General features: G+C 48.8%; 1 protein-coding gene across 2 annotated transcripts in view; it reads left to right on the plus strand.

Annotated features, from left to right (window-relative positions):
- Positions 1-10,317: 10,317 nt before the first annotated feature.
- The window catches only part of FAM171A1 (family with sequence similarity 171 member A1), a 131,246-nt gene continuing 128,247 nt past the window's right edge, over positions 10,318-13,316 (plus strand). For both annotated transcript variants that reach the window (XM_038530017.1, XM_038530018.1), the window contains exon 1: positions 10,318-10,468. In XM_038530017.1, coding sequence (XP_038385945.1) covers positions 10,372-10,468 — 97 coding nt within the window. In that variant the 5' untranslated portion in view covers positions 10,318-10,371. The remainder of the gene's footprint in view (positions 10,469-13,316) is intronic.

A 13,316-nucleotide genomic window follows, 5' to 3' on the forward strand; every position in this document is an offset into this window, starting at 1 on the left:
AGTAAGGCTCACAGCTGATGAATCATATTTTTAGTGAAACGTTGATTTCAGAGCAATTGAAGGAAAAGTCTCTGGGTTGTGGGATTTTTTTACTGTTTGTTTGATGCTTTTGTATGCTTAGGAATCTTACCTTTTATGCCACTACTATTGGATGATTTCCCTCAGGGACTCCTGAGAGTCAAATGTCTCTGGGCTCTTCTATGTGGCTTGTTCTCCATTCCTTTCCACTTTCAAGGACTGCTGTCTTCTGATTAAATTTCTCTAGGTTCCTGTTTTCCATCATCCCTTGCCACAACATACCATCCTTCTCAGGAATATACCCGGGATCACTATCCACTAACACCTTCATCCAAAGTAAGGGTGGATTCTTGGGAGGAGGACGAAGCCTAAATCTCATGAAATAGTGCTTCAAAAAATACATATTTGAAAAGAAAATATTTTTATTTAGACAAAAATGTGATGTCACTGTTATGCTATTTCTATTCTTTAGAAATAGGTGAAAGAATAATTTTTGAATCATATGTGCACCAAAATCTAGTATTCCTTGTAACAGCTTACATTCTTCTTTTTTTTTTTTTTTAAACCAGAAGAGACTCTTTTAGAGACTCTTTTTTTTTTTTAATTTTTATTTATTTATGATAGTCACACACAGAGAGAGAGAGAGGCAGAGACATAGGCAGAGGGAGAAGCAGGCTCCATGCACCGGGAGCCCGACGTGGGATTCGATCCCGGGTCCCCAGGATCGCGCCCTGGGCCAAAGGCAGGCACTGAACCGCTGCACCACCCAGGGATCCCCAGCTTACATTCTTCTGAATTATTTCCCATCAATCAAATCTATATATACACCTGCCAGTAGGTAAGTCGATGACATTGTTGAAAGTGAACTCTGAGCAAGGCATCGGTATCTTGAGGAACCATTAATATGTAGACAAGGAGGTTTCTTCAAAGAACTTGTACATGGGGAAGAAAAGGTATTGCTGTGGAAAAGATATCACAGATCTTGAGGTGTACTATTCTGAGTTTATTTTAAGTGATTGAGGATGCTCTCTTTTTTGAGGAGAAAATTCTGGAGTTTATTGCATACATACACCTTTACCCTAAATGCTGATGTCACAACTCACCACTTGTGTACTTTCAGAGGTCAAAAGTTTACACAAACATTCCCAGATAGCCATGCCAGATGTTACAGTTTTGACTGTTGCAGACACACTGGGCAATGCAGACCCAACTCACTTTAGAATCTGGCCATACATCTTTTTTATCCATGTTCTAACTTATATGTATAAAGCAGTTGTTTCCAGCACATGGTAACATGTAATTATAATGACTCCACAAAGTAGCTATTGAATGGAGTGAACCTGACCTGCCAGAGAGCTCTGAGGGCTGTGGAGGGATCACAGAGAAAATGTGAACTTGATGGGCAAATGTCCATCAAGGCTCAGGTTCAGCTCAGGGTCTGGGATCTGAAGTGGGATCTCTAAAGAGTAGTCAGAAAGAGAAGTTCAGAAAAGTGGGAAAGGGGAAGACAAGAGAGGGGTTTGAGTTACCTTCTTAAACTTTGGGCTCATGGAAAGGATTCAATAAATCCTTGCTAATTCATTAAGCAATCTGATGTAGCAGAGACTTATTTAGACTAATCGGAAGAAATCATTTCTTCAAGGTAAGACATGATTTTTCACTTTGGCCAATAATGATGGAGCACCTACTCTGTGCCAAACATATTTTCCAGATGCCAGGAATATGGCAGCAAGCTGGACAAAAGCCCTGTTCTAATGGAGCTTATATGTTAGCGAGAGGAGGGTAACAGCCGGTAAGCTGAGTAACTACATTAATATAAAAATCATGTTAGAAAGTGATAGGTGTTGGAAAGACAATAAAATGATGGTCAATAACTTGAGGGAACAAGGATACTTTGGATAATGTGGTTAGATGATCTTTGAGGAGATAATATGACCAAGCTGGTGCTTTGAAGGAACATTAAACACAGAATTGTTTCTACACATAAGAGTCCACAGGGACTCTTTTTATTCCTTTCCTCCTCTTTGAGGATCTTTTCAACCAAACTTTCAATGCTAGGCCTAGAGGTAACTCTTCCCTTGGACCTTCCTCACCTCTGCGAAGGTAGCCTGCCTTGCCCAGCCTAGTTTGGTGACCTCAGGTTGGCCCTGCATCCTGCTATAAATTTCCCCTTTCTTATCTGTGAAACAGATTTCTCTTCTTATCAATCGAGCCCTTATTTATGAAGCCTGTAACCTTTGTTCAGAAAAAGGAAAAGCTCTGGATTTCAGACCACAGTTATCAAAGTTTTAAATTTATTACCTCTTTATTTCCCAATCAGTAGGAGACCCATCGTTCCCAAATGCATGAGTCAAGGTTCTCCAAGAAATAGAAGCAGCTAGAGATGGTAGAAATAGAGACATTTATCGTGAGGGACTGGCTCACACAATTATGAAGGCTGAGAAGTCACGCAATCTGCCGGCTACAAGCTGGTTATCCAAGAAAGCTGGATGTAGGGTTCCAGTCCAAACCAAAGGCCCAAGAATCAGGAGTGCCAATGTCTGAGGACAGGAGAAGATGGACATCCCAGCTCAGAGAGAGCATAGTCAGCCTTCCTCTACGTTTTTGCTCTCCTCCAGCCCTCAAAGGATTCGTGATGTCTGCCCACACTGGAGAAGGCCATCATCTGCTTTAGTCAGTTCACCAGCTCAGTGGAGCTAATCTCTTAGGAGACACCTTCACAGACACACCCAGAAATAATGTTTATCAGTGTTCCCTGAACAGGAACGCAAGGGCAAAGGGCCTCCTGCCAAAGAAACCACCCTAAACTAAAGAAAAAAAAGACCAACATGTCCAGCTTGACAAGAAATGACTTAATTAAGGGGACTTACAGACTTATAGCCTGTCTTGGGCAGCCACAAGATGAGATCTCAGCAACCTCACCTCTCCCATCCCCTTTTTTAAAAAAGATTTTAGTTATTTATTTGAGAAAGAGAGCACAAGTGTGAGGAGTGGCAGAGGGAAAGAGAGAAGCAGACTCCCCGCTGAACAGGGAGCCCAGACACATAGCTCAATCCAGGACCTGGGAATCATAACCTGAGCCTAAGGCAGACGCTTAACCTGAGCCACCCAGGTGCCCCAATCTCACATCCCTTTTAGACCTGCTTTCATAGCCCTAGGGAATACCTACTGGGAGCCCACCTAAGAGGAGAATGTGTAGTAGGTGTGTGTCATTGTCATATCTTCTGGTCAGTTCAAGAACATTGTGCCCAGAGGATGTGCTTAATCAAATGAAAGAATTAAGAATGGTGGGCAGGGGGGGTGGTTGCTGCAATGCTTGCTCAAGAAGGTTTCAGGGCACAGGGCTGTCCTCCTGGCAGATTTGTTCAAGATAGAATCAGTGTAGGTCACACTTTCTGGGCACCCCTTAGTCCCACCAGGTTGACATGTAAAAGTAAACCATTGCACTGAGAACTACAGCCCCCCACATAGAAAACCTCTCTCTGTCTACTCCTTTCTCTCAGGAATAAATACTCCTTTAGCAAAAATATAAATAGGGTTCAAGCATATTTAGAATGAACTATTTGCCCTGTGTTCATACACATTACTGGGCAGAGGGCTTAACAACTGGAATTTTTAACACCGAGTGAGAAATGCCACTGACTTACAAATAGCCACTCGAGACACAATATCCATTTTTGAAACCAAGGACTCATATTTGGACATAAAACCAGACCTTTCAGGAACTATGAAAGAATAATTTTTTCCTTCCTCTTCCTTTTTTAAAAAAAGTATTTTATTTATTTATTCACGAGAGACACAGAGAGAGGCAGAGACACAGGCAGAGGGAGAAGCAGGATCCATTCAGGGAGCCCAATGTGGGACTCGACCCCAGGACCCCAGGATCACACCCTGGGCTGAACAAAGGCAGGCGCTAAACTGCTGAGCCACTCAGGGATTCCCCCGCCTCTTCTTTTTTTTTAAAGAAAACCATTGGTTTTCACCCAGTGCTTCCCAAATAGAAAAGTTAGGAGGTTAAGCTGATTATTTGTTCTTATTGTTTGTTTGTTTGTTTGTTTGTTTGTTTACTTTCTTAAAATGATTTCAGAAGAATATAACTAAACTGCAGTCAACACCAGGAAGACATTAGCTCCAAGAGTATCTCCAGGGGCACCTGGATGGCTCAGTGGTTGAGCATCTGCCTTTGGCTCAGGTCGTGATCCCAGAGTCCCGAGATTGAATCCCACTTCAGGCTCCCTGTGAGGAGCCTGCTTCTCCCTCTGCCTGTGTCTCTGCCTCTCTCTGTGTGTCTCTCATGGATAAATAAATAAAATCTTTTAAAAAGGGGGGGGGGGGCAGCCCCTGTGGCGCAGTGGTTTAGTGCCGCCTGCAGCCTGGGGTGTGATCCTGGAGACCCCGGATCGAGTCCCACGTCGGGCTCCCTGCATGGAGCCTGCTTCTCCCTCTGCCTGTGTCTCTGCCTCTCTCTCTCTCTCTGTGTGTGTGTGTGTGTGTGTCTCTATGAATAAATAAATAAAAATCTTTAAAAAAAAATGGGGGGGGGGCTGTCTCCAAAGTGCCGAGAATACCTCTAGGTCCATATAAGGAAAATGTGGGGCAGAGGTGGGTGGGTGCCTGCAGGTGGGCGGTAAAGGTCACTGCCTGAGAGTCATCTCACACAGGGTGTTGCTTGAGGGGGTAGTTTCAGTTCCTATAGGGATGCTTTGCTTTCAGGGTCTCCCCGCTGAGCCAAAAGACAAGCTGGAAAGAAGAACCCAACTAGAAAGTTTGAGGTCAAAATGGAGGCAGACAAAGTCCTCTTTCAAGAGGTGTTACAGGCCATTACAACCGTCCAAATCCTTTTGTTTTGTACAGAGAATGATCTCCTAAGGCCATATGCTTTCAAAGTTAACACATCTCAGCCTGTTGTATTATTTGCCCAGACAAATCCCATCCTCACCCCCATATCCACAACCATGGGACCTGTAAGAAAGGGAACTGCTGGAGGGAGAAACCCTTTGCTTAATAATTGGCCAGGATTAGGGCATTGTGAGAAATGTCCCCCGAAGGTAGCTTTGGATCAAAAGCTTCAAAATTAAACCGAGGGAAGTGAAGAGGATGGGGAAGGACAGGAAACGTGCCCCCCACAGCGTTGGCCTGAACACTGACCCACAGGAGGGGAATTTAGGTCCTTAAGCCCAGTGATGCCTTCCTCCCTGTTTTAGGCACAGAATGAGCCACAAAACAAGAATCAATTAGTGCTAATTATCTTCTCCATTTCCTCCATTATCTTCCCATCTTTTCCCAAACTCTTTATCTTTGAAAAAAAAAATTTTTTTTTAAAGATTTTATTTATTTATTCATGAGAGACACACAGGGAGAGGCAGAGACACAGGCAGAGGGAGAAGCAGGTTCCCTGTGGGGAGCCAGATGCAGGACTTGATCCAGGACCCTGGGATCACAACCTGAGCCAAAGGCACATGCTCAACCACTGAGCCACCCAGGTGCCCCTCTCTGAAAAAATTTTTGTTAAATTTTCTTCCTTCCTTCATGTCCCTTCTAAGTCTGTGAGGGCAGATCCAATAGTCACAGTTATGTGTCTTCCAGTGAGAACGTGGAAGCTCGCTTTCCTAGTCACCTTGAGCTCTCCTTGTCTCTGACAGTATTTCAGGGAGCCAGCAAAGACTTGAACTAGAAACTTCCCCTTCCCCTTGATGGAGCAGGCTCATCAAAACAGAGCATTCACCTCAAATGTATTGCTGAGCAACTGAATTCTCAGCCTCTAGCCTCCAAATATTCTTTCCAACAGTCAAGACCTATTGCTGCGTCCTGGACTCCTTTGGTCACCACTGGGGCATGCCAAGTGGAATAGGGGATCTGCAAGTCTCTCTTGTAGGCTAAGGCACATTTGCAACTTCTCATAGGAAGCTGACATCAGATATGTATCCACTGAATTAGTTCTTTAATGAGATACCTCTCCTGGCTGAGAACCTGCATGGAGAGAACAGAGGCTGTAGGAGAGAAAACATGTCGGAAAGAAAGCTCTTGTTGGAAAGTCTCATGGATTTGATACACGGGTGCTAAGCCACAAAAAGAGGGTAAAGGGGGAGTGCTGGGGTTAAGTCAGTAATTTTTACACCTTTTTCATATGGATGGCAAATGTGCCCTGAAAAAAAAATGCTGAGCCCTTGCAATTTCCACCCATGGCTACATTTTATCTAACTTTAATAAAAGCATCACCAAACAGAAGTCAGAATGTCCATGACACACTTCCTGATCTGTACAAACCTCATAATCAGTGTTTGTTCACAGGCAGTTTCTTACTCGGGGCAATGTGGGGCAGGGGGTGGCACGGGAGGAGAAAGGAGAGAAGGTAGGACAATGCCTCTTGAAGCAAACTCAGACAATTAAAATTCCACCGCGTGGGCACCAACATCAGGAAAGATTTCAATAGAATAAATAATCTGGGGCTAAGAAACCTTGACACAGAGCCTCTGAAATCAAGGTCTCTGGAAAATTCAGACAGGAAAAGTTCTGCATATAGCATCACTGCTTTTGGCAGAGGACTGGAAAATTGGAATCAAATGCTGCAGTCAGGCAACTTCTGAGCAATTTCAAATAAGTACAGTCATAATTCATCTCTAGTCAAACAATGTGAGATTTTAATAAGAGCAACAGGAAAAGTTCTAGAAGGAAAGAACACTCCTAATTTCCATTGTTCTGCAAACACTCCCTCTCAAGCAGTGATTTTCTTCCCCATGGTTACTAAGTGGGAATCTGATCATTAGAAAACGAGGCAAGGTAAACCATATTCTTTTATTCCAGTAGAGGAAAAAGTGTGATTATTTAACTCTTACATAATTCCGGGCAGTTGATATGTGAATGTGATTATTTATGTGATTTAGCAGAATCTGTGCTCCTTAGCCTCCCACCCAAGTAACTGAAAACATCCAAGTAATAGGGGAATGCTCTTGGGGGTCCCAGTTCTCTTCTTAGGTTTGAGACGGGCTTGCAGGGTACACTGTGCAAAACATCTTCTTCGTGCTTCACAAAATCGAGGGTGGTATTTCTGAAACTGTTTATTCAAGCCTCAGTGTTCCTGTAAAGGTGCATAAACTTCTAAAGTGCTATGTCATCCACAGAAATTTTCTTGCACAATAACACCAACCATTATACCCGAGCATCCACACTCATGAATGTGACTCAAACATGACTTGACAAACCACTTAGTGTTTACTAAAACTTCTCCCACTCTTTTTTTTTATTTTTTAAAGATTTTTTACTTATTCATTTGAGAGAGAGAGACCGAGACAGAGAGAGCACGAGCAAGGGGAGAGGCAGAGGAAGAGGGAGAAGCAGACTTCCCCTTGAACTGGGGGCCAGACATGGGACTTGATCCCAGGATCTGGAGATCATGACCTGAGCACAAGGCACACGCTTAACCATCGAGCCACCCAGGTGCCCCAAGACTTGTCCCACTCTTCAAAGATCTAGTCTATACTAGGGTCAGAAACACCAATGTTTTAAGGGAATAATAAAGCTCAGGAAAAGATGGCATAGTACAGATTTTTTTTTAACTTTTAATTTTTGGATAATTATAACTCACAAGAAAATATAAAAATACTACAGACAGGTCTAGTTGCAGCCTGCACCCAACGTCCCCCAGCAATCTGAATGTAACATCTTATATAACTATAGTACATTATCAAACCAGGAGATTGACACTGGCACCGTATTATTCCCTGGATACCATTAACTAGATTCAGACATTACTGGGATTACAGCAGGTTTTAAAACCATTTGGGGGTCGCCTGGGTGGCTCAATCCGTTAAGCATCTGCCTTCAGCTCAGGTCAAGATCCTGGAGTCCTAGGATCCAGCCCCACATGGGGCACCCTGCTCAGCAGAGTCAGCTTCTCCTTTTTCCTCTGCCCTTCACCCTGCCCATGCTCATGCTCTCTTTCTCTCTCAAATAAATAAAAAATCTTAAAAAAAAAAAAAAACCATTTGGACACAGCAGGAGGTAATTTGAATCATTTGCATGAAACTCATTCTTGGAGGTAACATTCCTATAGGGAATTTGAGTTTGCTATCATCAGAGCTGGATACTTTGAGCAAATTATTTGTCACTGAGCTTCAGTTTGTTCATCTATAACCTGGGAATCCTAATACTACCCAAGTAAGTTGTTATAAGTGAGAGCGGCATATATGAGGAAACCTCCCCCCCCCCCCCCCATAATACTTTCCTTCATTCCCTCATCAGACTTCAGCTCCTGTGATTTTTTTTTAGAAGTCCCAGGTGATCTAATAGCCTGGGTAATGTGCCTCGTTTGTTTAGTTTTGGTTCAGGCTGGTCAAGGAATATCCTCAAGATACTTGAAGTGGGAAGTTTCAACCAGGATGGGGCTTGGTGCTACATCTCTTAGAAGCATCCCCCTACCCAAGACAGTGACCTGAAAGCTTCAGAACTGCCCTGCTGCATGAAGCCATGCTCTACCCAGCAATCTAAGGGGCTTGGGCTCTGGGCTCCCGCAGGCTGGTGACTAAGCTGCAGTTGAAGGCTCAGCTGAACTGTCATTCCAGTCGCTTCCCTGCTCCGGCTCTGAGGTGGACCCTGGAACAACCCTAAGGCTTTGACTCTGGGAGTCAGAAGGAGGAGGGATCAGGCCATCCTTAATTGCAGGTTTTCTTTCTGCCTTCCTGACTACCTGCCACCCTGTGCAGGTGTGCAATTTGCACTAATTGTAGCATTGGTCCTAAGGGTGACAATAAAACCCATGTGGGCTTCTCCACCTCCTCGTTTTCATTGTGTCTCACAATGATTTGTCTGTCACAAGCCAACTGGGCAAGTGCCATCCTTCATTCTCTTTTTGGTACACTGCCTGCCATGCCTTAATGCCCAATTAATAAAATTACAGAAATAACCCTCCTCTGGCCTGGTGTTCTGGAGGCAGCACTGGGCAGACAGTGAGACTCGTGTGGATCTCCTTAGAGCCTGGTGCCCCACAGGGGTCTGAAGGTCACTGCGGTGCTGGTTGGGAGATGGGGGGTGGACAGTCAGGAGAACAGGAAGGCTGCAAGGAGGAAGGCATATAGATAGGCGCCACCTGAAACAGGGAAATTGGGGTGGGGATGGGGTGGGTGTACCCAGGATCTTGCAAGGAGCTTTTTAAAGAAAAAAAAATTTTTTTTTAAATTTATTCATGAGAGACACGGGTGGGGAAGAGGCAGAGGGAGAAGCAGGCTCCATGCAGGGAGCCTGATGCAGGACTCGATACTGGGTCCCCAGGACCACATCCTGGGCGGAAGCAGGCCCTGAACAGCTGAGCCACCCAGGGATCCCCTTGCGAGGAGCTTTAACCTGAGGGCCAGACTGATGATTTTATTTCAGCCTTGGCTCTGCCACTGACCAGTATGGGCTTTGGACAGATTCTTACCCCTCCTTAGCCTCTATTTTCTAATCTGTAAATGGGGATAACACCGCAGATCTCTTAGATCATATATTGCGACGACAAAAGGTGGGGGGGGGGGGAGCATCTAGGCCCCGGACACATACATTTCTTCCCCACCCTGACCTTCTAGAAATAGCCTAGCACAAGGCCCGTGGAGCCGTCCGTCTGTGCACACTGAGGCACAGAGGGCCTCCCACAGTTTATGGGGGCGAGAGACGGATTCCGCTGACCCTCAATACTGGGTGTCTGTCAATCTTGGGGAGCTGAGTCGCCGCAGGTGACGTTATGCCGAGGAAACTGAGGCAGGCCACGCCCCGAGACACAAATGCGTCCTGGGGCCGCTCTGTTAACAGGTGCGAGGGCCTCAGCCCCGAAATGCAGGTGTTTTTTTTTTTTTTCGTCCAAAGCTTCGGGGCGCGGGGTGGGGGGCGCGCGGGCGAGCGGAGGGGCGTCGCCGCGGGGGGCTCGTGGGCGCGGGGCTCGTGGGCGCGGGGTGGGGGCGGGGGCGGGGCGGGGCGGGGCGCGGGCGGCCCCGGGGCCACGGCGCGGGGCGGAGCGGAGGGGCTCGTGGGCGCGCCGCCCCCTCCCCGCGCGGCCCGGCGGCCGCCAGGGGGCACCACGGCGGGGCCCGGGCGCGGCCCGCGGGCGGGGCGGGAGGCACGAAGGGGTTAAGGCGCCGGCGGAGCGGCGGCCGCGGCTCTCCGGGGAAGCCGGCCGGGGCGCGCGGAGGCGGGAGCGGCGGCGGCGGCGGGGCCGGGCCAATCGGGCGGCGGCCGGCGCGCGCGGAGCCAGCGCCATGGAGGGAGGCGCGGCGCCCGGCCGCCCCTGACGCGCCGCTCCGTGCCGGTGGTCGGCGAGCCGAGCCGAGCCGAGCCGAGCCGAGCCGAGCCGAGCCGAGCCGCCCGGGGCCCCGCGGCGCGGAGATGAGCAGGTCGGCGGCGCTGCTGCTCTGCCTGCTGGGCTGCAACGTCTGGACGGCGGGGACCAAGGCGCCGCGGGAGCCCGGCGCCGGAGCCCAAGGTGGGTGCGCGGCGGCGGCGGCGGCCGCGGGGCTTTGTGTCGGCCGCGGGCCTCGGCGGCGGCGGCGGGCCTCCCGGGCCGCATTGTGTCGCGGCCGCCCGGCCCCAGCCCGGCCCCAGCCCGGCCCCAGCCCGAGCCGCAGCGGGGCCGCCGGCCTGCAGCCCCCGCGCCGCGCTCCGAGGGGGCGGCACCGCCGGGGGGCGCGGGGCGCGGGGGGCTCCGGCGGGGGCGGCGGCCGAGGGGAGCGCGCGGCCCCGCCTGCAGCCGCCCGGGGGGGCCTTGCCCTTCGGCCGCGACCCGGGCGCGAGGCTCCGTCCTCGCCCTCGCCCTCGCCCTCGCCCTCGCCCTCGCCCTCGCCCTCGCCCTGGGGCGACCGGGGGCTGCCCCGGGGTCGCCGCCGCCGCCGCCCGCTGCGCCCTCGGGGCCGCGGTCCTGGAGACCCGGGGCAGGGCGGGGGCCGAATTCGGCCCTTTGGCGGCGGCGCTGGAGGGAGGGGTGGCCGCCGCCTCCGGGGTGCCCCCCGGAGCCCGCAGCCCGCAGCCCGGAGCCCGAGGTCCGCGGCCGCTGCCCGCCGCCAGCCTGCCGCAGTTTGGGAAAGTTTCGGGGTCTCCTGTCCCTCCCTGTCCGACGTCCTCTCCAGGCCTCCAGGGATTTGCTCGGCGCCCCCAGGAATCGTCCCCGAGAAGGGGGAGATGGAATTAGAACTGGGAGGCCTTGAGCACTTTAAAAAAAAAAAAAAAAAATCATCGCTGGGTCTGTCTGTCGCCAGCTCATGCCTTTTGTCTAATCTTTGGCCTCTGCAAATCTGCTTTCCAGACCTGGGTGTCAAGGGGCCGCCTCTGAGAATGGCCACAAGCCTGTCTTTTGTTTTTAAAATAAGGATTTCTTGAGGGGGGCACCCAGGAGCTGCCTTTGCACGCGTGTGTGGGGACAGAATGGAGTGCTTCTCCGTTGCCTGCCTTTTCAAAAGGGTGAATGAGGCCGCGGCAGCTGAGCATCCGCATCCACCCTGGACATCGCAGTCGGGCCTCCCTCGGGCCGCCCGGGGCTCCCCAGAGACTGTTCCCCTGCAGCACTGTAGACCTCCACCCCCCTCCTGTTCCCCCCCCCGCCCCACCGGCTCCTGGCCGGTGCCTATTCCCGGGCCGAAGGATGCATGCATGCCCTGTAGGGTCGGCGTGTGGATGGTAGGAAGGAGGAGCACACCATCGCCTTGCACAGACCCTGACTTCCCCCCTTTTCTTCATGCTAACGTCCTCCCCCTGTGTTAGAAACATCCAGAGCCTAGATTGCCTGGGAGCAGAGAACCATGGGTGGACTTCCACCCGTGATGTTGTGACAGGCAAGGAGGCTTCTACCCATAGACGGCTGGGTTTAGCTTGTTACCTACATGTTGAATTAAAGGTTTTCCTCGTCGTCACTTGCTGTTATCATTTGCTGGCATCTCCTTCATGCGTTGCTTTTTCTATAGCTGTGAGAGAGAAGGGCTGTTAGGAACTGTGTATAAATTTAGTAATGTATATTGTGGAAAAGGGGGCATGGACAAGGTACAAAAAAGACCCATATGTCTCTTCGGTAGGAAATGAATGTTTAGAAGATTAGATCATCGGTGTAGAATTGTAGCCTCTTTCATTAATACCCCACTGCTCTTTGAATCAGCTATTTTAATGAATATGATATTTGTGTTTCAACGAGGCCATTAATTCCAAAGAACAGATTGAGTGTTTTGCACTTGAAATATGAATATATAGAAACATTAAGTTCATGCCTTTATAGAATAGAGGAAGGCATGGCCTCCATTGGGGGAAAAAAAAAAAGTCATGAACAAAACCTGCTAGGTTTAGGTTGAAGACCACACTTTACAGAAATCTTACTGCTAAAAATCAGATTGGGTAACTAAACTCTCAGAAATGGAATTTTCTATGAGGTGCGTGAGAAGTAGCCAACTAGTGGGGATATTTATACCATGTTTTGGAGGGTCTTAGTACATGGTTTGGCTTGAGTGGAAGACCAAGTGTCTTGGAATGTTTTTCCCCCAGGATTACTGCCTTGATTGAGTAGGATGGCTTATTAAAGTGTTGAGCCCAGGAGCTCCACCAGAAGTCATGGTCTCACTATCCGTCATCTAGGTTTTGCACTAGGACCTTTTTTTTTTTTTCTTAAAAAAGATTTATTTATTTTAGAGAGAGAGGATGCGCAGGGCTAGGGGGAAGGGCAGACTATACACTGAGCACAGTGGCCCAAGCCAGGTGTCACAGAGCCCAAGGAGGGGCTCAATCCCATGACTCTGATCAGGACCTGAGCTGAACCAAGAGTCAGTCACTTAACTGACTGTGCCACCCAAGTGCCCTTCAGTGAGGGCCATTTTTAAGAAAACGGACAGTTGCTCCTTTGACATTGGCAGGTCTCCTTCCCCCCACTGATTTCTTCGAACCATCTTGACACCCAACTTGTAATGTAGTTTTTAAATTCACCTCTTCTCTTCTAGATCACATACACAAGGAAGGAAAATGTTACATCTGATTTCACTCTGCGATTCCACAGCAGGTTGTAGATTGTTTTGTGCATAGTTGGTATTTAGGTAGGGTTGATGGAGTGAAGGATTGAAGACCGCTAATACATAAATTATAGTGCAACGTGATGCATTTTTTTAGAGGAAAACTTAACTGTTTACCTTCTCTAAAACCTAACTTATAAGAGTTTTGCATTTATTGTAGAAATGGTTACTTGAATCATACTTTGAACATGTATTGTACACATACCTCATATACCAACAGAGTTTAGAAATGGCTTAGGCAAAACTATCTTAAAAACCTGGAACACACAGATACATACTGTATACTGTTGC

The sequence above is a fragment of the Canis lupus genome, chromosome 2, assembly GCF_011100685.1.
Source record: "Canis lupus familiaris isolate Mischka breed German Shepherd chromosome 2, alternate assembly UU_Cfam_GSD_1.0, whole genome shotgun sequence".
Classification (NCBI taxonomy): Eukaryota; Metazoa; Chordata; class Mammalia; order Carnivora; family Canidae; genus Canis; species Canis lupus.